Source organism: Pholis gunnellus (assembly GCF_910591455.1).
Source record: "Pholis gunnellus genome assembly, chromosome: 6".
NCBI lineage: Eukaryota > Metazoa > Chordata > Actinopteri > Perciformes > Pholidae > Pholis > Pholis gunnellus.
The window spans coordinates 18,110,888-18,138,808 of NC_136532.1; the positions used below are offsets into that span (position 1 = coordinate 18,110,888).

A 27,921-nucleotide genomic window follows, 5' to 3' on the forward strand; every position below is an offset into this window, starting at 1 on the left:
TTTCCAGATGCAGCCACAGAAACACAAAGAAACAAGTACTAGTTCGCTCCAGGAATCACGATCACGGATTACAGTTTTCTGCATGGAAGTTGGTGTTCGGATTTTTATCATGAGAAGGGAAACTTCTGAAGTTTTTCTGCCTCATGCCAGGGCACTAAACTGATTCCTTTTTTTTTGTTCGAGTTATTAATATTTATCTATATTTGTAAGTTTGAAAACTGGACTGATCAAAAGTTTTTATATTTTGGAATAATGAGTGACTTCTCCTGGATTCATCTTTATTTGGGGATTTAACTGCTGTTTTATAAAAGACTGTATGGTACATTTGACAAAAGAAATGGAATTTTCTTTGCGAATTCACCTTCTTGCAGCTTTTGTCTCCTGTATTAAGGTAAGCTCATACACACATACAACACATTTTGACTTCATCCTGTTATATTATGTCTTGTATGGCATCTTTATACAGTAGATACATTTGATTTCTTCACAGGTTTATGCTCAAGTGGTACAACCTGCAAAGCATCCAGGTAGTAATGGATTTTGTATGGGTGGTGGTGTGATTGCTTTCATTTGTCTATGCTGTTTTAAACTGCCAAATTTAAATAAGATTACATTATTAACATCTGTGTGATCAGAAAAACAATGTGAATTGTAAAAGCTCACCAAACCAGAGAATGTTGTTGATTTGTTCACTGCCCTGCTCATTAATCAGAATAGTTCGTATAACTTTTACAGCTGTTGGATTCATTATTATCAATCTTTTAATTCCCCAAAATCCAAAACGAAGTGCCAGGAAAATAGATGTTGAGTAATGGGACAGAGCTTGATTGCAGGGGAAAGCCCTTTCTGGATGCTTGTTTATCCGTTAACTCTCCGTTCAGGCCTGCAGGTGTTGGCCTCGGCCTCGCATTATTGGCCTCTCGACGCTGTGGATGGAATCCATGAACTGTGGGACCAGATTGGAAACAGACCAGGTTATGTTAACGGAAGTAACATAAGTATGTGCATACATAAACAGACCTGTCTATACTCATGGGAATGCACCACCTAAATGTCTTGCTCTCTGCATGGTCTCAAGCTTTTTTTGTCACCACCCACCTTCCAGCCACAGCCATCGTGCTTTTTAAATGTGCTACTGTTTGCAGAGTGTTTATATTGTAGGTCAGATTTATCAGTGAAATTGTAGAACAGAATATCTGGTGTGTGATGTAACTGCGATTTAAAATTCTGCAATGCTTTACATGCAGTATTCTATAATATGGAGGTGGTAAATGTCTGCAAAATAACTAAAGAAATGTAGGGAATAGATCATTATTCTGCTCTTAGAGTTGTTTTAATTGGTGAGAGACTGAAAGACAATATCCACGTGCGTAGATTGTGCAGCCTCATTGTCCCATCATAAGTCAGTGCAAGGTTTTATGAAAATGTTAAAGTTGAAGAGGGATCAGGTATAGACTTGAGTATGATGTGGAGTCACTCTGAGTTCAGGAGGAATCCTCAAGTGAAAAGGAAAAGAGCTGAAACTCTTTGAGCGCTGCCACTGTGCACTCAGCTCAGCATCACTCTGTCTCATACCTGCACACCACGTTCCTCCTGTTGTCTTCCTCTCACTGTTCTCTTGTGTCCTCTGTTATGTGTCTATGTAGGTGTGAATCACTGTTTTTCTCCGTTGTCTTTGTCCAGCTCTCAGAATCCACAACCACACTGTGCTCCCTTCCTCCCATAACTCTTCCTATGTGTATACCAATGACTCTGCCTACACTAACATTTCTGCAACAGTAGGTGAGGATGAATCACTTTCTGCTCACTGAAATTCATTTGTGCATCACCTGCCGCTCCCTGTTGTCCTCTCTGTGTCTACCTATGGTTGAGCCGTTGAGTTTGTCCTTGTTAAGTCTTTTTGTCCATTTAGCACAAAGAAAGAATTCTGAGCCTTTTCATTATTTGTTATTGTTAATTAGCTTTTATTAGCATCCAAGCCACTTGTTTAATGCCTTTGTATTGTTTTATGAGTTACCAAGAAGGCTGTAAAACGTTCATGTTCATCAGTAGCATAAACAATGAAGTTAAATGTTAAGGGACTTTTGGTCATTTGATTTGTTGAACATTTGGAATATTTTGGCACTTGAGTAGACACCCTATAGACCCCCTGGCTAACAGTTTTCAAGCGAAATGATACCCTTGATTTGTACTTTGCTGCAGATATTGTTGAGGGAATGGTCAACAAAGGCATCTTTCTAGATGGAGATAATGGCGGTACGTTTCTCCACTTTGGAAAGTACCAGAACTCTTGTATTAGTGACCCTACCTGGTGTGGTCCTGAGGGTGAGTGCACGCTATGCAAGCTTATGCATGTGATAATTTGGCAAAACTCGAATTACTTTCAAACCATTTGAGTCTCTTGTATTGATGGCTGCAGGTGATTTTTCATCTCTCTATCATTCTCTAGGGATTACCTTCTCCTTTTTTTGGAAAAACCACGAGGCAGAGTCCCGTTTTGCTGTAGCCTCTGGAGGGAAAGTTATCTCCAATGGCTTCTCTATCTACACCAATCCCTTTGGAGGATATGTTGAGTTTTACACTAGAGGCAACAACCATAGATGGAAGGCCAACATCAGAGTCCCAGGTACTGCGGATGAATTTGCCTTTGTATCACAGTGTTCTTTCAGTTACTTTATTCCCCATCGGCACCCATGAGGAATATATTTTGGTCTTGGAAATATATATGTTTTTGTCTTCAACCATAAATTGTTACGTATTTGCATTCATGGTTCGGTTAACTGAAACCAGATGTAACTGCAGACAGTTGATTTGGCAAGTTGAGGATACATTTCATAAATCTTTTGCTGTATCACAAAATATAGAATTATTATGGACGTTTAATGAGATGCGGTAATTTCCTTCTTAAATAGGCTACAAGAATATTTGGTGATTGAGTTAGATGACATTTGAAACATTATAAGAGTGTGACCAATACTTTGAATTCAATTCTGAAAATAAAAATTGGATTTAAATAAGCTGAAATTGTTTTAACAAAATGGAAGGAAAAAAACTTTTATTTGAAACTTTTAGAGCCAGTATTTTGTTCTCAAATGTCTTCTGTCATCTTTGTTTTTGCTGCAGTTACTCAAGGTTGTGCTCACGGGTGTCGTAACTCAATTTAGATTTTAACATTCGGTTACAGAGGATCAAAAGTCATCTGGGTCTCATATGTGTGTCATGTCATCTGTCAGTCCTCTCTTAAGTGTGAGGAAAAGCTTTGAGGGTGATAGATTAAACCTGGAGGTGCACTGGGACCAAATATAGTTTTCACTGAAAGCTGAGAATGTAACATTATAGATCTCTCCGCATAAAAAAAGAGAAAAAGAGGGTTAAAACATGTAAATGGATCTTTGGCACACATGGTTTGTATTCCAACCGCAACTGAGATGTGTTTTGCTCTGCTAGTGGAAGTGTTTTCAGATGTGTTGCCTAATGGGACTCCCCTCATTGTCAATTTACTTCAGAGAAACAAGGGGGAAGTAAGTTCTTTGTAGTGTAAAATTGACTGGAGAGAGCTCGCAGGACCAAAACAGACCTGACCTCGAGTTCTTGTGGGGACAGAGTATTTACTCTCTGTCATGATATTACAGAGACAAATAAAATGTTTTGAGCTCAAACTAAGAGCCAACCAATTCATCAGATCATCAGGAAGTTAACTTAGTCAGCAACTATTTTGATTAGCAATTAGCATTGTTTTCAGTTAACGTTAGCTTCCTTCTCAATGAATTGTAATAACTTACACGAATCTGCAAAGCAAATGACATTCCGATCAGACTCAGTTGTACTTTGTGTTATGTGTTATTCGGCAAACATTAGCATGCTAACACCCTACAAGTAACGGTCTACCATGTCACTAGATTCTCAAATCGTTCCCTTTCTTTTGCTCTAATCCCCCTCTTTTCCATCGTCTGAACATTTGCAGTGCAATTCTGTATAAATCTTACATACTGTTTAAGTAGTATATGTTTCCTTTTTCAGGGCCTTACTGGACCCACATTCTCTTCACATGGACGAAAAAGGATGGTCTGAAGGTCTACATCAACGGGACCTTCACCGCTGGTGACACAGCTGGCAGCGTCTCAGAGAACTATGGTGATCCCTATCCTGACCTTGTCATTGGAACTGGCAACAACAGGGCGTATGGTCACTATTTAACCGGCGCCTTCGATGAGTTTGTCATCTGGGAAAGGGCCCTCTCTCCTTACGAGATCTTGCTCTACTACAGTGCAGCCACAGGTAGGACATCACGCGCAACTAGAGAAGTCTTTTACTTAATTCTACGATGTGGCATATCTGTTATAATGCATCCTCCCTCTTGACCCTGCTCTGAGGAAATGATTTAGAGAGCAATTTGCGTCCTTGCCCTCCTTGAATTCCATCCACAGCATTCATGCACAACAACAAGATATTAAACTAAACAAATATACCCCCGCGCCCTATCAAATGGCTCTTCTTGCCGAAAATATTATCATGACCATCTGCCATATAAGTGACTTGGCTCACATAGTTCTGCCTTATAAGTATTTAGAAGAGTGCAGAACTTATAAATAAAATAATTATGCTCTGTGATAATACATATTAATACATTTGACGATAGTCTGACAAATAGTCAAAACCTGATGAAATGCACTTCTTCAGCTAGTAGGCAGCATCTTATTTTGTTGCGTGTGAGGCATATCAGGGACGGTTAAAGATGGTTAAAATATATGAAAAGTATTACTTTGCACTGTTAAAGCTTCAACTGCTCACAACATGTGAAGCATAAAGTGCACGCTGCCTGAATTTATTCTCCGAAGTAGTTACCAAAAGCAATATATTCCAGAGACCATTACCAGACGCAAAGAGCCCAACTGTTATGGTTACAGAAAAATATTTTTACTTCTGCAGCGCACTCCTATAAAATGTTGCATTGAACCAAAGAAGAGCAGGAATGGTTCACACTTATTCCTCTAATGTACGTCCATATATGGCCGTTTTCTGGTCGCTAGCTAGTGCTGTTTTTATTAAACGACAACAAAGACATAAAATGTATCTTAGCCTTGTACAGAAGCTAGTGGCAGAGTATTATGTGGTTGATTATCCCAGTGTTGAGGAGGTTGTAATCTGTATTTATCTTCATGACTGGGAATGGTCCAGCGTCATAAACGGTAAGCTGATGAAACCCAGCTACATTACAGCAGCTTCGCAAGTTTAAGTTCAACCAAGGATCGAATAACAAAAATGCTTCTAAAATGGGGATATCCAAACTATAAAATTTAACACAATGTATATATGACACCAGTGTGGTTCCTTACACATTGTAATAGAGCCCTTTGTTGTGGGTTTTTTTGTAGGCCAGGCCATGATTTCTACCACAACACCCAGAGCCTCCAAAGAAGTCACTTCAACTGCACCAACAGCTGTAAGTTTGTCAACTCTGACTTTGGAAGATATAATACCTAAATGTAATTGCATAAACTACATCTATGAATCATGTGTTCACAAATATAGCAGCAACATAGAAATGGTATGAACGATTTGCATACAGTTCTGGGGACATTGCCAACAGTTTATTTCTTATTGAGCTGTTCTTTCCTTTTGAAGATAGAGGAGCTGGAAAAAAAGGATATTGAGAGCACATGTGAACAGATCCGTCCTGTTTATTAAAGAGCTTTGGAGGTAGAAAACGGATAAAGAAATAGAAGAAAGTGGAGACAGCTGCTCAACAGTACGTACAAAATGGCTCCCTGTAGGGCACTAGGCTGAAAAAGAGCAACACTGAATCACTTGTCCAAAGAGATTTTCCCGAACTCCATCACTTAACATCCTGTGTATGTTGGAAATGGGTGCTCCTTCGGAAACCACCTCCTGATTGTAAACTTCATTTGATGCCTGATGTGTTGTCTCCCAAGGGCGCCCCTGAAGTGAGTAATCCTGTCGTCAGCGGCCAGCGAGAGGAGGTCCAGAGCTCCCAGGATCCGGAGTCCTTGCCGGTGTTGGGCTTCCTTAAGGCGCTGCCCAATAGGACCATTCCTCACAACACTGCCAACAACCTCACACAGGTCTTTGGAGCACAGTCCAACACACACACACACACACACACACACACAAACACACACACACATTACACTTGCAAAACCAGTTCACACATAGACACAATGCCCACCCATGTGCATATGATGCAACAGTTCCGTGATGTCCATTTTCTTCCATCCAGGCTTTTCTCAAAAGTGTGGAAGAAGTGCTGTCCTCTCCAGGGCTGCCAGAGGTAAATGAGTTCACACTGTTGTTGTGCAATGTTTAACCGTGACATAATGTAACATATGTAATTTGGTGAATACTTTAATCCAACGCACTGAAGGGATCCATGAGTTTGAGATTTTAACACTGCATATTTTGGCACAAATGGGGCCAGCAGCAATAACAGTACTTGGCAGTTTACCCACACAGGATTACAGTATGTAGTCAGTGGTGCAAATTGTATAAGACAGCACTGCTGACTGTAACCTGCCCTACAACACAATGCTTTGAATGTAAATTTGGAGCCTCCTTAACTGTACACTCATCCCAGCATAATCTCCAGGCTCCTATATGCAAACAGAAGAAAGGCATTTTGAGCAAATGTGTGGCTTCAGCACATTGACTTCTCAGAACAAGCATGCTTGTTTTAGTAGGAGCAAGCTGAAACAGATGTTCATGTATGAGAACGCAAAAACTTGGACATCAGATACAGTGTTCAGTCAAGCCCCTTGTGATTACCGTCTCTAATCAAATTCATGCTGAGTGTTCGAAAAATGTCTCTCTATATCAATATTTGTATGACTTTTTTAATCTACGTCGTATGGCTTTGTATGCTGCGCTCAATTTTTTTGTACCTTTTGTAATTCAATTTAATTAGATCCAAGATAGTACATTTGTGCTCCTTTTCCTTAGCTTAGCATTATAGCTAAATGCTAGAAAGTATCTTAGCATTAAGCATTATCAACTAGTTGTCATTTGTAGCCACATTGGCCGCTAAATGGGGCCATGATTTACTAAATGAACATCAATCTGTATTGAAGAAGACTTGAAACTAGAGATGGAGACCATGAACTCATGTTTACAATGTTTACTGAGGTAATAAATCAAGTTTTCACTTCTACACGCCTTCTAAAAACACTGGATTCTGCTTTTGCCATAACGCAAACAATAGCATCAGTTCATTGTTCCTTTCTATCTGGTAATGTCGACATATTTCTCCCTGATTTGTAGCACAGACTTTCTGGCTGACTTTCCATGATCACAATTATTTTCTTAGACTTTGGAAAGCTCCCTCCATAGCCACAGAAGAAACACTCTCCATGAAAAGCAAATTGTCTTTTGTGTACCCTTTTGACTTGAGCTATTTTATATTTGTAAATGGAACCTGTGAAGAGAAGTTGCATTTTACAAAGACATCTCTACCCCAGGTTAGCCTGAAGCAATGCTTCACACTGGATGCAGCGACTGTGTATTGATTGTGAACATTTTTCTGTGTGGTCATTGTTGAGCAGCAGTCCATCCCTGTGGTCAGCGGTCTGATCGAGACCGTGGACAGAGTGATGGAACACATGGTGACTAACCTGGAGCCCAGCCCGAACTCCCTCATTTCCCTTGGTGGAACATCTTCTGTTGCAGGTCAGTATGCTGTCAGCTCTCCATAAGGTGACTCACTGTTTGTAGTTTGTGTGTTAGGGTAGAAGGACATGGAGCGCCAAGCTGACATCATTAGTTTTCTTAATCGGAGGACATAAGCGGGTCAGTAAAGCAGATCTCAAACCCCTCCACTTTCCCTCTCACGGGTGTAGGTCTTTTTTTTTTTTGGCATAATATTTTGTTTGCCACTAAGCTTGCTTGTGTCTTTCTCCCAAGGGTGGGTTCACTGCCGTAATCCACCCAATGATGAAACAGATGGGTCTTGATGCTTGCCTCAACGTCTGTTTTTTTTTTTAACAGTTTTTGCTTTTTCTAACCTCTGACCCCCACAGACTACTCTCTGATGAAATTCCCACAGAACTACAACCTGCCACATTACCGCTTCCCCACACAAGGCAAGAGTTACATCTCGGTGCCTGGAGAGGCTTTCACCATGCAGTGTAAGTGCAACTATTACAGTACTACAGATGTACTACGGGACATGTCTTGAGTGATGTACAAGGCGGACGTGTCCTAGCCTGAGGATTCTCTATATATATAAAGTAGGAGCTTCTCCTGAGTGTGAATACAGCACATTAATCGTGGTCTGAATCTGCCAAGAGAAAATTGTCCAGCTTGGAGGCTCTTGTTATTTGCCAGTAATTTATTATGCTAAGATTTAAGACTGCTAACATCGCATACAGTGTAGGACAGGAGTTCCATGAGAGCTTTTGTGTGACTTTATGATGCACCGTAGAAATCCAACTATGACTTTAATGTTGGCAGTTACCCTTTTATTCAAAACAGGAAGAATGAAAGAGAGAGAGCACTTTCTCTCCACTTTCCTCTGTCATTAAAAAGAATGGACTTATATGGTGGAGTGAGGGAGAGCAGCAATTACGGTGGGCATTAAACTCTGCTTGTTTGAGTTTGTGTACAGGTCAGATTCCCTTGGCCGCTACATGTACTGTGCTGCCATACAATCACTGGAATAAACCGTTTTAATAACTCATTAAAGGACTGTTATCAGAAATTTAATACGTGTTATTGCTTGATACATTACAGCCAGTACCAAATTAACTCATAGCTCTGGATACCTGGCTGTATGAAATACTTGAGGGGAGGTTTTATAACCCAATTAAGTGGAAAGCATATGTCACACATTGGTGTGTTTGGATACTTTATTATATTTTTCCTTTTGCGCTCTCCTCCTTAAGAGAGAGAGTTGTACAAGCAAACTGGCCACCTTGAGATCTCTTGGGAACTTGCCGGGAGGCATTCTGTCAAAATAATTTTGTGGAAGGTTAAAAACTCTCCAGTTTGTTTGACATCAGCAAGCTGTTGAGCCTTTGAAAGGAGGAACAGAATCATTAAGGAGTTCCTCCAATTTCATTGTTTATCTTGCAGTATTGAGGTGGGACCGAGCTGGATGATAGATCTGATTAGAGGGGACCAGACCTCCTGCTCTCCAGTGAAGTCATGTAGATGTTTCATAAGATTTCCCGGCAGCCACGGGGTTTGCGGCCCTCTATCTTTCACCCTTGTGCGAGCATAAGGTCGTCCTATTAGCCTGCCGGTGCCAGCGTGCGGCGGCAAGGCAGCGCTAATTAACTTCCCTTCTTTGTGAGCATTTTAGCGGCACTGCATTACATTCCCAGCCCACCGCCCAAGCCGTTCAACTACTGTATGTTGTCTTCTTTTCTTCAGCTCAAACCACCATCGTTGGCCTCTTCTACCACAACATGCACAGCTACTACAAAGAGATCAGCCCTATCAAGAACAAGTAAGAGAACGGGACAACACCCAATGTGAAAAGTCAATCATACCACTTTAGTTTCGGCCAGGGCTTTATCTCTGAAAATATATACTCTAAACTAAATTGTTGAAGCCATTCAACAACAAAAAAGTTCCGGCTTCCCTCTTTGTACTTCCTGTGTGGGGAATCCGGTCCACTGGCACGAAGGCGCCCCTGCTTCCTGAGACACAGGAACGACTGATGCCTGGGCGCAGGGCCTTATCTGTCCTCTCGCCTATCTCTCATCTCACCACTCAACCTTCTGACTGATACACCCTGCTATTAGCTCTACATATCCCCCTCTGTTATTGTCTCATCAGTGGCTCAGCTTGTTGCACTCGTGCTGCAATTTTTATTTTTTACCAAACCTGACATAACAGCGTTTAAGCAACCTGTTTTTCCCACTCTATATTTCACAGAGGTTCAAGTACAAAATGTAAAATTTGTGACAGTACATTTGAAGGTGTTTGCGACTGATCGTTTTTAATATGGCTCTACCACTGCCCTACTTCTCTGGGGGTGAGAATGTCTTCTCTGTATCACGATAGAGAGGTGACGCTTGTATTATCCCAATGTCACATATCAGATTGCCTTGAAAAACTATTGATGCAATGCCGCTGCTTGTCAGTGTGATTAATTATATAGTCAGATGATCGAAGTCCCACTTAAATGTTAGTGCTCTGGGTTGGTGTGTAACACTTATGTGTTAATGTGAGTACCAGATTACAGTGTTGTTTCTTACATATCTGACTGTATTTGATTAAGTCTGTTGATCTTCTTTTTTTCTGTCTCTCTCTTCATTATTTGTAACTTTGAATCTTATTTACTTATTTATGCCCCCGTTTGTCACGCTGCCTTTCTTTTCTTACATTCTCTGAGTCTCTTCCCTCTTTTTTTGTCTCTTAGGATTAATGCAGCAGCTGAATTTAAGGATCACAAGATCCAAGTAGCAAGCTATCTGATCTCTCTGAAAGTGGAGCCTTCACCGGCTTTGTCAGTGAACCTCTCTGGAGCGCCAGTCATCAAGATTGTCCTCACCCACATCCTGGTAAGAATCAACCCATACGATGCCCCAGTTTCTTCGTCTTTGGCTCATGTCTTGACTTACTTTCTGTATGAGTCAGTCATACTGGGAAAATTGAGGGCTTTACTAGTTGGCTGGTGCAGTTGTTGAGTGTGGGACACCCACCTTATCAGAGGAAAGACGGCCCTGGTTTGCCTGAGGCTACAGGAGCTGGATCCCCCCATATGAAATCTATCAGCTCTATTTTTGGCGTTCTCTTATGTAAGAAGATGAGTATCTATCACTAACCGAGGCTTGTGCAGCTGGGCACCCAGCAGCACAAAGAATGAAGCCTATTTTGGTTTTCATTAGCTTGCCTCACGAAGCATGTGGCCTCCAGAAAGCAAGCTGATTATGTACATTTGAACTGCAGACTTAGGGCGCTTTGAATGGAACAATAACTTTCTTTTATGAACAGCATATTTTTTCTTTTCGGCTTTATGGCAGGAGCTGTGCCATCTTTCCATGGGGAATGCAGTTGAAACTCATAATGAAAATTAAAAATGTGTATTGAATTAGCTCGCTTCCCTGTAAAGTCAGAAACGTGGCAGTGTTCCTCACAGCCATGAATATTTATCTTTTTATTTTTTGCACATTAACAGGATTATTGAAGCCATTCCTTTCATCTAAATGAATTGTGTTGATTGCATATTATACTATCATTCAATAGCATTAATGAGGCAATTGACTAAACCCCACAACAATGTGGTTCTGTTTAATGTGTAAGTCCTACAGGAATTACTTTCTATTGAAGTAAATTACCGATACCTTTTTTTTCTCTCCTTACTCAAAAGAGCACAAATGAAAGCCATGCAGCTTCATGAAACCATGGTAATATTGCTTTGTTTGCCTTCATTTTCCCTAGTGAAATAAATGTTTATGCTGCAATCATCTGGCTTGGTTCCTGTGACAATGATTACTGTGTTTGTTTTAGCAGACACCATGGGAGAAGGCTTATAATCTCCTTTGTTATGGTAGTGCTGGAGATGCTCAACAGCTCTGCTGTCTGTTGAGTCAAGGTGCTTCTATTTTAGTTGGATTGCCTTTTCCTGTGATGTAAGGTTAAATCAGGTTTCTTACATTCTTTCCCCTCTATCCCATTCCGAATAAGCTGTTGTACTTATTACTAACACGACACATATTGATTGGAATGCAACATGCCAGCATATTTCAACTTAATTTAGGCTGCATAGCTTAGACGAAGATTCTTATGTAGGAAGGAGCTGCGTCGTAATTTGGCACAGAGCACTTCTGGCTGTGGTTGCGTTCAGAAAAAGGGTTGTTTTGTTGTAACTGCGTTGCTGCACAGACGGATTTAGTCAAAATACAACTATTTTTGGAGTTTTAATGTCTTTGGCAGCAGGTGGATACTTATCGCCTCCCTAGCTCGGAGGCAGGGAGGGCGGCTCACACAGTATGAGGCCGACCTTTCACGTCATTGTTTATGTCGCTCTTTCCTGTGTTAAAGTTAAACCTTGAAGAAGTCCTCTCAAGGCACCAGTTCAGTGGCCGAGGGTAAGTGATTTGCAACTGACCTCTCTGTTTATCCCCAGAAAGTAGACAAACAGCCAGTGACTTCATTAAAACTTAGCGGGGGAACTGAGTGTGTCTGAAGCTGAAACGTGTCATCCTCCTCATCTGTCTTCTCGTGCTGTGATGGTAACAACAAGTCCTAGGTGCCATCGCTTGTTCTGTACACACAGGCACCTACTTTCATGGCTCAGTCCCAAATGTCATCCATTTTCTCTATCTGACACCTGCCATGATAAAATGTATTGTACCGTGGATTGATGGAGTCACAGACTTGTGAAGAACCTTGTGTCCGGGCAGGTACCGCTCACAGAAGGTCAAAGCCATGTGGTTGGTGTCAGACTGACCTTGCAGTCCTGATTGATGCCCTCTGAGCACACTGAAACAGCCTGCTGAGGTCATGCCATTCCCAGCTGACTCAGTCAGAGCCGAGGCGCAGCCATCGCACGTTATGTGGCACAGAGCGGGTTTGATACCCAGACAAGGTGTTATCAAGGCTGCAGGAGGCCCGCATACTTTCACACGCCATTCGGCTGTGGTGTTGATTGGACCCTGGCTCCATCAGTGATTTATCACTGCTGCCTGACTCAGGTTCAGTTTGCGAGAGCCTAAGGAGAGACGAAGGGGAGAAAAGGGAGGGTGAGCGGCATCGTGGGTGAGTAGTTAAACATTAACACAAAAGGACGACACCTCCTCTCTGTCCTCGTCTTCTGTCAAAGCATCACGCTGATGGTATGAAGTGAATGAATGGAAAGATTGATTTCATGAGCAAAGTGGATTTATGGGGTAAAAACTGAGGATTTAAAAAACTGATTTTGACAAGCGGGCCTGACTTTACGGGCTTATAAAGCAATGTGTTAGGTTGGCGGCTTCTTAAGAAGGGCCAAGGCAAAAGGATGGAACCGAGCGGCAGCACAGGCGGCCTCTGTCTGTCCTTCAATTCTCCTTTATATAATTTCATCTGTCAACTAAGATAACAGACTGCTAGGCTTATATTTAAGAGACAGTGGTGAGAGGAGTATCAATCTTTTCATCTAACTCTCTTCCAGAAAGCAAATAAGAGTGTTTCCCAAAGCTTTTGCTCAAACAACAACTTCTTTCCTACACACACTCAAAATGAAGAGCGTTACTCTTTACCCATTACTCAAATATTTACCAAGTGACTGGACAAGTAACCGTGACTAAGTCGTCCATTAAGCTGTTTCCATCCATGATTTAAAGAACGTGAAGCAGAGTTTGGTGGGAAGTGAGTAAAGAGGTCAGGGGCAGAAAGGGAAACTGGGTGGCTTGTGTTTACAAAGACGTCTAGACTTGTTGGAGCTGGTGGATCAATTGTTCAGCAACTTTGAAAATAAACTTGCAAAGGTTATCTCACACTTTCTGATACCAATGCTGTTAATTGTGTAGGCCAATGCTGGTATCAGTTCTTTCTGAAACAATAATAAGCGCCCTTTATTGCCAGTCTTTTTATAACTCCTAGAACACGCCCAGCTTAAACCTTGTGGTCAAAAACTCTCCTCCGTCTCTCGCTCTCTGCTAACGACCCACACCCATCCATACACCAACACGCATGCAAACCAAGCTGTGTGAGCCAACATGCTGATCAATCACAGATGGAGGTCTGGCTATTGCTATTCCTCCCTTGCCAAAAGATTTAGAGTCTCTCTTTACGGCCCCTCCCATTCAGCGCCCCCTTTCCATAACCACCCAAACCTCGCGACCACCACCTCTTGGTAGTGCTGAACAGAGCAGTGCTTGAGCTCAGAAAAAAAGTAGAAAGTGTTCTGATTCTGTTTATATGATTCTCTCTATGGCCTCAAATAATGTTAACAAATCATTTTGAAACCTGCGGTTCTAAGTCATGTAATTTTGTGATTTATGAATGTGTTGAAAGATTTGTAGTTTTGTAGGTTTGAGAATGTCAAGATGAAACTCTTGAAAATTATATTAATAACAAGGTTGTACAAAGAAAAAATCACTGTTTTTGCAGGGTACCTGCAAGACTTTAAAAGTCTTAAAAAACACTAAATTGAATTCCCTTTATAAAAATGTCTTAGAAGGTATTAAAAAGTCTTAGCCATAAACAGTAATGTTAATTATGAAATCATTTTGTATCTGATTGCAGGCTGTTGGGTGATGTTAAACCTTTACAAACTAAAATTGTGATTATTGGGATAATGGATTGTGTGTACTTTTAGTCATCACCATCAGACCTACTACTAGCTACAGTCGCTATATAGGAAGCTTATTGTTTCATAATGGGCAAGCGTTGATTTTAGCAAGAACTTTATTGAATTTAAATTCATAATTTTTCATCTATCCATTCATCTAGTCATCTACTTTCTGCTGCTATTTTGTTATCAACTAAAAATCGTATTAAACCTTATTTGATCTCATGTATTTCCCCCGTTGAAACTTCTCTGCAAAGGCTCAATATGCAGCCCTCAACTTATGAATGCAAACATGTTCCTACACAAACAAGCCAGAAACCAGAGAGGTATAACAGTGGCCTCATATGAAAGCCTGTGGGAACACATACATTCATGCATGGAGAACCTTTCTCGTTGTAATGTGAGTTTACTTCAAAAAGTCATATTTGTTGTTTTGAACAAAAATGGCCACATTGCAGTATTTCTGTAATTCGTCACGCTCACCTTTTCAAAAACAACTGTCATTTTTGGGGTTTCTAATTGTCCCCAGTTTTGCTCACACCCTGCATACCTATCAACACGTCTCGTTGTTTTCAGTGTCTACCTCAGAGACTGAGCTGAGACCACAGCTGCATGTCTTATTACATTTCCCCTGAAGGCATGATCTCACTCAAGGCCAGTTGTGTTTTACTGCATGGACTCAGATTGTTACTCCACATGCTGTATGTGGATCAGCTTAGGTCTGACCTCTGACCGACAAACCCTGTGATAACAACGCAGAGATCTGTACTCCGTCAGAGCCGCAGGTTGTATCAGTGTGACGCTTTTATGTATTGAGCTTAAGTTGGCAAAACAGACAGGTTTTTCTCAAACTCCAGGTGAAGTTTTGAGCTGTGGTTGGTCTTTTTGAGCCTGCTGGACTGAGCAATGTTACACTATACCTTGGTGTGCCTCTCCCAGACATACTGCGTTAAAGTGTTTCCTTCCCTTACTAAATTTAAGAGCAGTCAATGTAGCGTTTGGGGAATGCATGTATGGCCGCTCTGTTGTTATGCAGAACAATTTAGCCATTGTCAAAACCTGGCTACAGCTGAGCCTTTCTGTTGACTCATATTTTACCTTTCTCCTACACTTCCACAAAAACAGAAGATGATGGTGGTAGCTTTAATTGATGTTATGTCATTATGTAAAGTGTGACTGATGGTTTTCAGTGCTGCTATGGGCCCTGCTGACAGCTTCACTGTTAAAAATTGATATCTATACCAAATGCAGAAAGTGGCGTCCAAATTACACCGTGGCTTTCTGTGCTCTCAAATATTTGGAACGTTTGAAGGAAAAGGAGAAGATCGCTTACTTTTTCATTCACACGGTTGTGTCCTTTTTTTCCCTGCTTTTTTAAATTTAGCACAAGCAAAGCCTGTATTTAGATTATGTTGCTCTTGTGGCTGCATATTCTTGTACCAATGCTGGATGGAATGAGTGGGTGTGAGCAGGACTTTTTTTGCAAGTGATATTTTATATTTATTCAAGGTCCACTTACTAGCCCTTTATGTCGCGTTCAACTGCATCTCATGTTCTCAAGCAAATATCAAGCTCTGGAAAAAGCTGGTAAATGGGCCTAAAGACTCTTATGTTAAATTACTGTTTCCAAATTAAAGTTAAGAATGAAGCTTCATGCTCAATATTCCATATTCTGTCAATTAGAGCTTGCATTCAATTTGATTAATTTTATTTACTATAACTGAAATAGGATTTTTTTTTTTTTATGTATCGTGTTTGTTAACAATAGATTATTTTGAACTGGTTGCACTGCAGGATACTATACTTTAAAAATGAATACAAAGGTTAATCAGTCTTACTTAAAGTTTAGCAAAATTTCAGACGGATATATATGTTTGTGTGCGCACACGCGCATGTGTGTGTGTGTGTGTGTGTGTGTGTGTGTGTGTGTGTGTGTGTGTGTGTGTGTGTGTATGCTTTTGGTTGTATTAAGTCTGTTTCAAATTGACTGTTGAAACAAGGATGATGGGTGTGTAGCTTTCTCCATCTTTTCTTTATTTGCGCCTTGCTTGAGAACCAGCTGTCAAACGTTAAGATTTAAATTAGCCCAGAGTTGCCCAATTTCTTGGGATTTGCAGAGACATATGTTGTCGCTATTTCTTGAAGTTAGCTCAACCACAACGGGGCTTCTAGCTCTGCTAGTCATGGTAGGTCTGAAAGACACCACAGAGGACAGAGAAGCTTGCATTTATACAAATTGCTGGTTGCTGCATGTCATCTGGGACTCAAATGCTTTTGTGATGAATGAGAGTGTTTATTTTCATCCCTCATTGTTTCATCCAACAGGCTCAACATAGTCATAAAACAGCGAAAGGACGAGGTGTGCTTTGTGTTAGAGAGATTTACGCATCAGACGGCGGCCAGTAGCTCTCATGCTGATGTTGAAGGCCCTTTGTTCCCAATCACAGCAGGTGTAATTGGCAGGGGTGTGTTGCTATTAGTAAGTCACCAGGATGCACCATTAAATATCTATTATGCAAAACACTGTCATATTATATGTATGTTGATGATCACATGTCCGGTAAGAGTGTTTGTTCCCTCCAAAAGAGTTGCATCGTGATTTACAGTTCTCATGCAGCTGTGTCAACTGAAATCCAAGTCAACACTCACTCCATGTATTATTGCTGCCAGTGAAGGAGAGAAATTAAGTGCATTTCTTCCAGTATCATACTTAAGTACAATTTGGAAATACTTGTACGTTACTTGAGTATCCATTTTATGCTACTTTGCACTTCAACTTTGTACTTCTACTTAAGAGGGAGATATTGTGCTTTTTACTCTGAACTATATATCTTACTACATCTTTAAACATTAAACCGGTGGTTACCAACCTTTTTAGGTCTGTGTACACCTTACACCTCTTGTAAATTTCAGATGTCCATGAGTTCCACTCTTTAAACTTATTTTTGCATAAAAAAATAGTTGAATGCCAAAGATGGAAAACCACCCAATATTTCTTAAAAAGCAAAGATTAGAGAAAAGTGGACAATATGAATATAAATATGTGTAGCAGAACTTAATGATGTCTTTTTTTCTTACCACATTAATCATCGGGGACCCCTCAGACTAGTCTCGTGACCATTTGGAGGAGCCCTGACCCCTAGGTTGGGAACCACCGGACTAACCTACTCACCTGTAACTGGAGTATATCAAATAATGAGGCCACCATCTGGAATAATGGCATCTATAATAATACATCAGTCACAGGGGCCATTTGTCTGCAGAAAGAATACTTTTACTTAATTATGATTATGATTGCAGGATATTGACTTTCTTTACGTATACGCATTAATTAAACATTCTTGCATTGGTACTGTAATATACGTAAAGTATCTAAATACATCTTCCACCACTGGTGTTTGCTTGTGAATCTGGAGATCAACCATGGAGGGTGAGTTGTGATAAGTAAGCACTGTAGCTGCTCTAATTGAAGACATAATGACACAGAAGCACCAGAGGCACCTTGACTATCTATGATTTATCAGCCTCTCTCTCTCTCTCTGACCCTTCTCCTCTATCAGCTGTCACTCTGTATCCCTCTGCTGTCACTAGCTTTCACTCTCTTCTTCCTCTCTACATCTATTCTCCTTATGAGGCTCAAAGTGATTTCCAAGGCGGTGTTTGCTGGCCTTCTGTTGTTAATAAAGAGTTGGAGCGCCAGCTCCAGTCTTGGCTGGTGGCTGAGGCCTCAGGGCACTGAGGGAACAACGGTGTGCGCGCAAAGCTCGGCCAGATCTCCAAGTGCATTTTAACACTCACTAATGACTTTCAGGTTCCTGCACCTCACCTCAGATATCAACTGGAAACACGCTGGATGTACCACAAACAGACAGTTGCTAGAGAGGAAGCATGGCCAAAGAGCGCTCCTTATATGTGTGAAGGTCTGTTAGTCAATGTATATTTTATGGTTTGATATTGATGGATTGTTTCCCATGAACCAAGGTTTATATTTGTGCCTAATGTGGATAATTAGTCGTCCTTCATTGCACAGGAACATTAAAGGTTCAGCGATTGTTAGAGATTAAACACGACACTATAAAGCAAGTCTTATAGTGTGCCAATTACAGTTTGTTTCTCTTCCATCTGCTTTCATTTACACCCAACAAGCAATGTGACTTATTAAAACCCACAGGGGAGCAGTAAATTTACCCACGGGGTTGCTTGCAGCTCCTCAAAGCTGACCGCCGGCTGGTGATGACGGGGTGCATTTATGGAGCTCTCATGGTTCTTGGACCCATTGTGTTGCCTGCTGTGATGGGCCACATGAAAATTCATCCATTGCGTTCATCTCGAGGGTCACAATACATGATGACTAAAGAGCTGCTTGTGCGAAACAGACAGAATGAGAGCAGCGATATGGTTACGCAATAAAGTCAACGTATTATTTATTTATTTATTTATGCTATGCTTTGTAATATGAATCACTGAGCATATGGGCCAGGAAACAGACAGCCTGAGTGTCGGTTTCACTCTCTCTCTCTCTCTCGCTCACTTTTTCCAGAAGGAAATAGTGCAGACACAGTCCATCTAATCATACTCTTATTCAGTCTGAGAGTCAAGGCTTGGGGAATGAGAAGAGGTGTGCAGTCTCTCAGTATACAACCAACTGCCAATGAAAGTGTTGTTTTCCTCAGATGACAGATTGAGGAGGGTAGTGGTTTGACCTGAAACCAGGGCCAAGCCCCAATTACTGCATTCTTGCACTGTAGCCATTAGCTCACTGTCTCCGGAGACTCCAAATCTCATATTAAGGAATGACACGGAAAAAGTGAGTTATAATCAAATAAGATTCTTGAAGACAGCAGGGATTTTCTCTCAGAGTAATCATCACCTTTGCTGAGTGTTGATCTGCGTCTTCTCTGTCATTTAGTATGGTCTCAGACCTCTTTAGCCTTTTTTTTATTGGCATTTAAGCACTGATTAAAGGTTTTTTATTTTGTATCAGAAGCAACATTTGTAAGTGGTTTGCTCTTCTTTAGATTCAAAAGAAAACTATGGAATATTTTAAGCTTTTATCTAATATATCAAGATCTGATCAGTCTGCATATGGATAGAAAGAAAGCCAAAGAGCATGAAGGAAAGATATATAAATCTTCCACATCGTCGTCTTGATCAAAGTACATTTTCATGTCATGAGTTGTCATGAGTTGTAATTCAATGAGCCAGTAAAATCCTAAAGCAAATGTTTGTCCTTTATTACATACTTTTCTCTGATGATTACAAATGTCATTTCAATAACTTTTCTTTTTCAGACTAAAGAACAGCAAGAGCAAGTCCTAAATCAGAGCAATAAAGTATTCCTCTACTGCGCCTTCTTGGACTACAGGTGGGTCTGTGTTCGTGATTTAGATGCAGCATGTCGCAATTATTCATTCAGATGTAGAGCCAAAAAGATTTTCATCTTGATTACCGACTCTTTGCATATGTTTTGTTCAAGTCTTAAAGACTCTAAATCATAAGTAATGACCAGTGATTTGGAAAAGGTGTACTTCCCTTTTGTCATTCAAATCAAAAGCAGCCAGTGTTACATGTGTTCCTGTTTCAGTTTTGGTGTATCTTGAGCAACAGCCCAAAAAAAAAAAAAAAAAATATATATATATATATATATATATATATATATATATATATATATATATATATATATATAATATGGCGATAAATGGAGCCAGAACACTATTAAGAAAGCATAAATCATTTTAAAAGGGAGTACGCTTTAGTTGGACTCAAAGGCATCCTCTCCTTACTCCTCTTTGCCCTGAAGCTCATGAAAAGAAAAGTGAATTATTGGATTGCCCTGTCAGACTGCCCTGGTAAATTCAGCAAAACGATTCTCTGTGTGCCTCCCACAATGGATCATGTTGAGGGATCCTTGCCAGCAGTCTCTGTAAATAATGAACAATTGTCATCCTTTTCAGTTCAAATGAGGTAGTATGGTCCAATGAAGGTTGCGTACGCTCGGATGGAAACATGACATACTCTGTGTGTTTGTGCAACCACCTCACCAACTTTGCCATACTTATGCAAGTGGTGCCATTAAAGGTATGACATTTTTGCTACTCTTTAAACAAATATTTTTCATATTAACAATGGATTGCTTCAGCGGGAAAAGTACAGGTGTAAATAACAAAATGATTGCTGAATTCTATTTAGCTGCTTTAGTTTCAGGGCCCTGGTGGTTAATGTGTTAAGGGAGCTGGATGGATACGGTGCCATCTCAGCCTTGCTGTGTTCCAGTTGACACTCGGGATACTGGAATAAAATCCCCTGCGGCCCAAAAAGCATTTTCCCCATAGACCGGCATTATAAAATACACGTCTGTAAAAGCTGCACCAAGAATTGCAAACAGTGTAAATGATTGCTTTGTTTATGAATTTTTATATTTGTAAAACTTTTCCACACCGTTGAAAGGTAATAAAAGGTCTATGGGCTGAGCACCCAATCAGACATGTGGGGCCAGTCAGAGGAACACTTACGCAAAGTGGCCCACACAACATAGAGGCAAACCCGGGAGCCAGAAAACCTGTTTGCTTATGTGCTTGGCGAGCAATTTTCATTGAAGTGAATGGGCCCCATCTTTGAGTCCGTTAATCAGTTCTTATTATACATCCATGGTCCTGGTATTTTGCATGCAAGCTTATTGTCCAACTGTCATGCTTTAAACATCTATTGAACGTAGGAATTAATGTTATTAGTAACACCTGTGCTTTTCCCACTATGACACCTGCTGTGAACAAGACCTATTGATGATTTTCACCACAGTGCTTTTCATTTCATCTGTTGTAAGGGACATTTTTAGTGACAGTGAACCTCCCACAACGATTTAGAGGAAGGTTTCTCCCTCTACACCAGCCATATTAAAAAATCTGTCCCTCCCTCTGTGACTTTGTCACAAAATAAGTGCATTTGTAGGAACATAATTGGACAGGAAGCAGCGGTTAACCACACAGTATACCACCAACCAGAGGTCCCCACTTTAGCCTTTGGACAGTTTATCGTTCCTCCCTGTAGGTCAATAGTAAGCAGACCTACACAGTCACAATGTTGGTTTCACTGGTGGTTTTATACAGAAGTACTTCAGACAACCATGATTATGTGTGGTATTTTTGGGTTCACTACACAGGTCAGTGGTCTATTCGTCAAAGACCACGCTCTCTTCAGAAACTAGAAACCGTCGCTTTGAACCGTCCTCCAAAAACTGTCTCCTTAAAACATCTGGGATAGCAGTCTTTCTCTTCTCTGAACACTGTCCTGCACAGTATTTTACATTAATATTATCTGTAGGGCAGATTGGAATGCCAAACCTGTGTACCTTGTCACCACAGTCACACATAACTCTTTGTTATCCAAGAATATGTGCAATGGGAGTGTGGTCAGCATCCACGATGGCTTCTTTAAATAGAAAAGAGGACTTCTTATTGCAGCTAAGAGGGCCAGCGCTGTATTTAAGGCGCAGAAGTCTGTTTGATGCTATACTTTCCCTTAGCCAGTCTCTAATTAGTGGGGTGCCTCATCCCTCAGCTGCAAGGGAACATCCCACATATCCCATTTCTGGAAGGCTGAGACTCCTCTGCCCTTGTTAATGACAAGGCACATGTGAAGACAGTTAATGGATAACAATATCCAAACTCTCAAAATAGCATGTGCTCCAAAACAACATCAATGCACGGGGCCATATGTCATGAATATGTGCATATGGAGAAACACAATCTATCAGCTTCATGGGCAATGCAGTTCTTGCATAATCAATAATCATAACAAAAAGGTATTTGACTGCACATTTACAGTGAAAAACTTTAGCACCAAAACTGTTCAAACATGTGTCATAAAAAATACACATAATCCGATTTAATAATTTCATCCCGAAACATTTCCAACGTCTGTGTTTTATTCAACTTAGACAGGAGGAATTAAACCATTATGCTAAAGCTTTATGACAGTATGCCCAGTGTTGGAGAGTAGCCTGCCTGATAAATACTAATGAGACTCAGTACTGTGTTCATCATCATAAACTCCACGGGGCCCCTTTGAAATTCCTGGCTAATGATAGAGGCTGAATGAAACAGGCTAAACTAGATTTGTATGTCCATTTGTAGCAACGTCCCACCACGTGGGCAAAATAATAATGTTTGTACATGTTGTCTTGGTCGTTGTTGATGGTGAATTGTCTTTGTACACAGCTCACTACTGGCCACAGGGTGGCACTATCAACCATTGGTTATGTCGGCTGTTCAATTTCCATCTTCTGTCTTGCCATCACTCTGGTCACATTTGCTGTACTGTCGTGAGTACCACCACTTTAACAACCTGTGCTGGACATTTGTATTCAAAACATTGACTTGTTGTTATTACCTGAGCACTACAGCAAGTTAATGTGATGCTGACCCTCTGCAGGTCAGTGAGTACCATCCGGAACCAACGCTACCACATCCACGCCAACCTGTCCTTTGCCATCCTGGTGGCTGAGATCTTACTGCTCATCAGCTCTCGCTTCGAACCGGGCACGGTACGTCCACAGAACAGATTATGTTGTTAAGTTAATTGTGACTATTATAATGATAATGATGGGGTTAGTGTCTTGTTATTTATTTTGATAATATACCGATTATTAGAATAAATTATGAGATTTTGTGTGTATTTAGATGATGTATGAAGTGAACTACAATGTAAAATGTGGTTAAGTTACACAACCACTAAATGATTAAATTCCTAGAAGGAAAGAAAATAAATGTAAAAGAAAAAAATACAACAGAAAAGCAGAACAGAGGATAAAAAGGAAAATAGCGATTAGCAAAATGAATTTCGATAATAATGCATTCATAAATAATGATGGAAAAGAGAATGTTTTGATGGTGAAAATTCTGATTTTGTCCCCCGTCTCAGTTGCCTTGTAAGGTAATGGCTGTCCTGCTCCACTTCTTCTTTCTGAGCGCCTTCGCCTGGATGCTGGTGGAGGGCCTCCACCTCTACAGTATGGTGGTCAAGGTGTTCGGCTCTGAGGGCAGCAAACACTTCTATTACTACGGCATTGGCTGGGGTAGGTCTGCTCCGCAGAATTTAATGACTACACTTAGATGGAAAACACAGACGATGATATAGCTGCCATATGTACTTTCTTATTCCTTGCGTGTCATTTTCTCATTTGTGTATTCAAGAATACACTATGTCATCTTATTTCATTGACCCTAATTTCACCCAAAGGCCTGCCTCTACCTCACACCAGGCCATTACTGTAAATATGATTTGACCATTTTCTAAGTATTGTTTACAAAAAGCACGTAACTATGACCCTGTTGAATAAATCAGCTTTGAGTTACATTCCAACATAACAACTGATCTGAGTGAACTGGAGTTTGACGGACAGATAAAAAAGAATCTGGGACATACGTACTGTCTTTGGCTGCTGAAGAATGCATAGTCCTTCACATGCTGAACCCATTAGTGGAAAAATTATCCCTTTTTTATGACTTCTTTCTTCAGGCCAGAGTGATTTTTCATTTAGTGTGGCCAACAGGAGACTCGTCTGACAGTTAGAAGTATATAGCTGTTATACATAAAAAGTAAATACTCGTTTTATAATTAATTGCCGCTGCTATTAGCTTTGGTAAAGGGTGTTGACTACTTTCGCTTTCATTTCCTCCTTCAAAGTAAACATTTCCTTGTACTGTAGTATAGCATGCTGGAAAAACTTTGGGCTTGGCCAGCCAAAAGATCAAAAGAGTTATTTTCAGGGGAAATTAGCAATTATCAGCACAGCAGATAAATAAAACCACCACAGGCGGTAAAAGTGTATCCAAAGACAGGTGCGACAATGGGGGGAGTTTACTGTGTTGGACACTATAACGAGATGTTTAATGGGGCCTCGAGGCTGTTTGCTAAAATTAACTGAGGCATACTTTCAGATGACACTGTGAAGGTTAAAATACCGTATGAATTGTGTTGTAATCACCCTATCTATCGGAAATGTATGTCTGTGGCCTTGCTCAAAGCCTTTTAGGTTGACTGGGTTGTTTTGAGATGATTCCTAAATATTTCCGTTGATTCCAGTCTTGTTGATCCAAGAATATGAGAGCGCTTATAACTTGTTTTGATGCTGTGATTAACGAGGCAGCAACTGCCTCGGGCCCAGGTTCACAGGGGCCTCAAAGCCTCAGATTTAGTGTGTGTCAATTTATGTTTGTGGTATTTTAATTAAATGTACTCAATACCTTAATAAAGACATCAAAGGAGGAAGACTGCTAGCATGCAAATATAGATGTAAACAATGCAGGATTTAAAATATTTAAAAAAAAAGTTTTTATGAGGAGGGAACAGTTGTACTTGATGCATATTCATAAATACATTTGTACTTGATTGGTACTTGAATGCAGCAGGGAACAAGCACAGTGCAAAGAGAGTTGGATGAATACGGGGTCAATGGGGCCCCACAGCATGTTAATCCATCATAGGTGCGATGTGGCATCTTAAGTGAAAGTAACATGTGTGTTGGTTTCTTTGTTTACCATCAGGCTCTCCATTGGTGATATGTGTGGTGTCCATGACATCAGCTCTGAAGAGTTATGGCGAGGTTGACAAGTAAGTATGACCTGCACTTTGAACAAATCCTGTGAATTATGTGGAATTGATTTTATTCCGTCAAAGCTCGGTGGGGTTGCGTAAGAATGACATCACCTGTTGGAGAAATTGGAACCATCAACTGAGTTCAATGTTATTCAAAAGCTTTTAGGTTAAGTCGTTCCATATTGACATGAGAGCATTTTTACTTGGAAGGGAAAACGGTGTGATATTCTGTTTTACCCCTGCCCCTCTCCTTGTTTTCTCAGCTGTTGGCTGTCACTGACGAATGGAGCCATCTGGGCTTTTGTGGCACCGGCTCTGTTTGTCATTGTGGTGAGAAATTTGCATCAATTTGCATTTGTGATTTTTTACAGTTCACAATTTGTTGCGTAATTTGATCAAGAATTGAATCTGTATTCATTGTAAAACTTGTAGTCTATTTGGGGAGGAACAAAACAAGATCTTACCTCCTGTGTGAATGTGTTACATGTAGATAACCTTCTTTCTGATCTCTAGGTGAACATTGGCATTCTGATATCTGTGACAAGGATCATATCTCGAATCAGCGGAGAGAGTTACAGGGTTCATGGAGATGCTAATGCAGTCAAGTGAGTTAATAAAAAAGCTCTTTTGATATTGTTCTCTTATTAAAGGCAAATAATATAAACATGGTTGTCTCTTGCTTTGTTTCAAGGCTGACTGTAAAGGCAGTGGCTGTGCTCCTGCCCATACTCGGCATTTCCTGGATCTTTGGCGTTCTCGCTGTCAACGGACACTCTTTGCCGTTCCTGTATATTTTTGCTGTATTCAACTCGTTACAAGTAAATTCTTCACTTTGGGATCTTTTCTTTTCCAAAATGTTTGCATCTATTTCTGAAAATGATGCTGAAGTTAACCTCTTTTCCTCTTTTCCTTAGGGGTTCTTTGTCTTCTTGTTTCACTGTCTTCTCAACTCTGAGGTATGATGCTAAATATATTAGATGTGTGTTTCAATGTTTTGATGTGTCACGTCTTTTAGGAAAGTGTGCACAGCCTGAACCATCAATTAGTCTAGATATTTATTCCAATTAGCAGAAAGGGGACAATGTTCTCTGTTGCAACCCCAATTTCTGATTAAGGATGACGAGGTGTATTGTGCCTGACATGTGTCACCATCCTCTGTTATGGCTTTGCTTCTTTCTGTAGGTCAGAGCTGCTTTCAAACACAAAACCAAGGTGTGGTCTCTTACTAGCAGCTCCATCCGAAACATCAATGTGAAGCCATTCAACTCAGACATTGTGAGTGCTGGTGTTAAAGATTTGCTCAAGCAAAAATGAGCTGTTGAACTCTCAATGGCCTTAGTCTAACATTGTCCTTTCTATCCTCTAGATGAATGGAAACAAGGAGGGCGTGACGCCCACCAAGATGAACACATGGGACAAAAGCACCAACTCGGCCAATCGTATCGACCTCTCCGCCGTGTAGAATCATTTCTGTCTGTGGCAGGAGAGCAATCCGCAGCTCCCGAGTGTAGAATGACAAACACTGGCCAGACTATTCGCCCACTATGATATGCAATGAATCGGACACTCATCCGCTCAAGTGAAAGAGATACCAAAGGAGATGTTGTGTAGCTGAATAATAGCTTCACCTTTAAAAGACAAACAGACTGTAAGGACTGTGCCTTATTATTGTCTCATAAAAACATATTGTGTTCCCAAAAACAAGTGCAGGGATTTCTGAGGAGGTCAGCGAGAGTCTCAGCATCCAGGAGTTCGGTTCAGGGTCTGGCAACATCGCTCTGAGTAGTGGAGCGTCTGGTATTGTCTGTTGCATGGTCCTTGGTACCAAACGAAATTTTGTTGTATCACTACAATGACAATAAAAACCTATTTATCTCTTATCTCTTCTGTATATTGCAGTTGATTTACTAATTGGCAAGAGTTTATGTAACAGAACAGTTCATTTTGGAAAAGACTTTTTTTTCATTTCTTGCTGAGAGATGTCTGTTCAGTGAATATTAAGCCACTGCCAGCAGCTGATTAGCTTAACTTAGCACAAAGAATGGAAACAGCTAGCCTGCCTCTGTCAATAATCAACACATCATATAACAAAGCAGATGTGTAAAAATGACACATTGTGGATTCACGGTTATGTGCCATGCTATCTGTTTCCCCCTGTTTTCAGAATTTGTGCTAAACTAAGCTAAAGTAATCTGCTGCTGGCGGCATATTTAACATACAGACATGAGAGTAGCAACCTTTTCATCGAACTCTCTGCAAGAAAGCAGATAAGCTTTATTAAAGCCATTACGTCTGCTTTAATTTACTTGCAGAAAATGTAAAATTTGAGATTATAAGTATTTTCAGGGTATGGTTACAAAAAGGCTACATACTTAAAGTACATTTTCCTAAATTGTGTTAGATTTGTGTCTTAAAAATAAAGACATAATGATTTCACCAGCTGTTCAGAGTATTCATTATCATAAAGGTTCATGCAGCTTTAATCCAATATTGGGGGGCAGTGCAACACAACAACTGCATGATTACAATGGATGAAGCAGCAGTGTAATTCTGATATAATGTATTTATTTATTTTGTGATTCTGTATAATTTCTTCTGCAAAGCATCACAGCTCATCAATCGGTATGTTCTCATGTTAAATTCTGTGTCTATTTGTGTGTTTTCTCCTTTGAAATGAACTAGTATATTTGCAGTACCTCACATCTTAGTAAGCTGCAGTATTTAATGCTTTTTGAGGAATAGTGAATACTGATTGTGTGTTTTCGACACAATTCTGTGAAGTCTTATGGCGTCTTTAGCTATTTCTGTTGCTAATGTCTTTTACATTTGCATACATCTTTTGTACAGTGAAATATGTTCTACAACAGAGAGACTTGATAAGGTTGCTTTTTTTCTGAAATACTGTGAGAATGGAGGGAGATGGCATATTTTAAAATGTCATTGATCTTACACTGTACCAACATTAAGTTTCCTAAAACAGGATTTACTGTAAGTCACTCTGCGCTCACTTTCCATGTCAAATTTAATGTTAAATATTTCAATACTGCTATGCTTGTATGGCCTTTGATGATTGTTGTTTTATGGTACTATGG

General features: G+C 40.3%; 1 protein-coding gene across 1 annotated transcript; it reads left to right on the forward strand.

The window, feature by feature from the left end:
- Positions 1-316: 316 nt before the first annotated feature.
- adgrd1 (adhesion G protein-coupled receptor D1) lies at positions 317-27,885 on the forward strand (the record flags this gene model as incomplete). Its single annotated transcript, XM_079161954.1, has 26 exons — positions 317-391; positions 491-527; positions 882-998; positions 1,684-1,782; positions 2,203-2,325; positions 2,450-2,626; positions 4,021-4,278; positions 5,376-5,443; positions 5,934-6,083; positions 6,239-6,289; positions 7,554-7,677; positions 8,028-8,135; positions 9,382-9,457; positions 10,376-10,517; positions 19,525-19,598; positions 20,188-20,311; positions 22,450-22,553; positions 22,664-22,775; positions 23,153-23,306; positions 24,778-24,844; positions 25,093-25,159; positions 25,343-25,434; positions 25,521-25,647; positions 25,744-25,785; positions 26,012-26,104; positions 26,196-27,885. 26 exons carry the CDS (start codon positions 317-319, stop codon positions 26,289-26,291), a joined length of 2,757 nt encoding a protein of 918 aa, XP_079018080.1. The 3' UTR covers positions 26,292-27,885.
- Between the last annotated feature and the right edge of the window lie 36 nt (positions 27,886-27,921).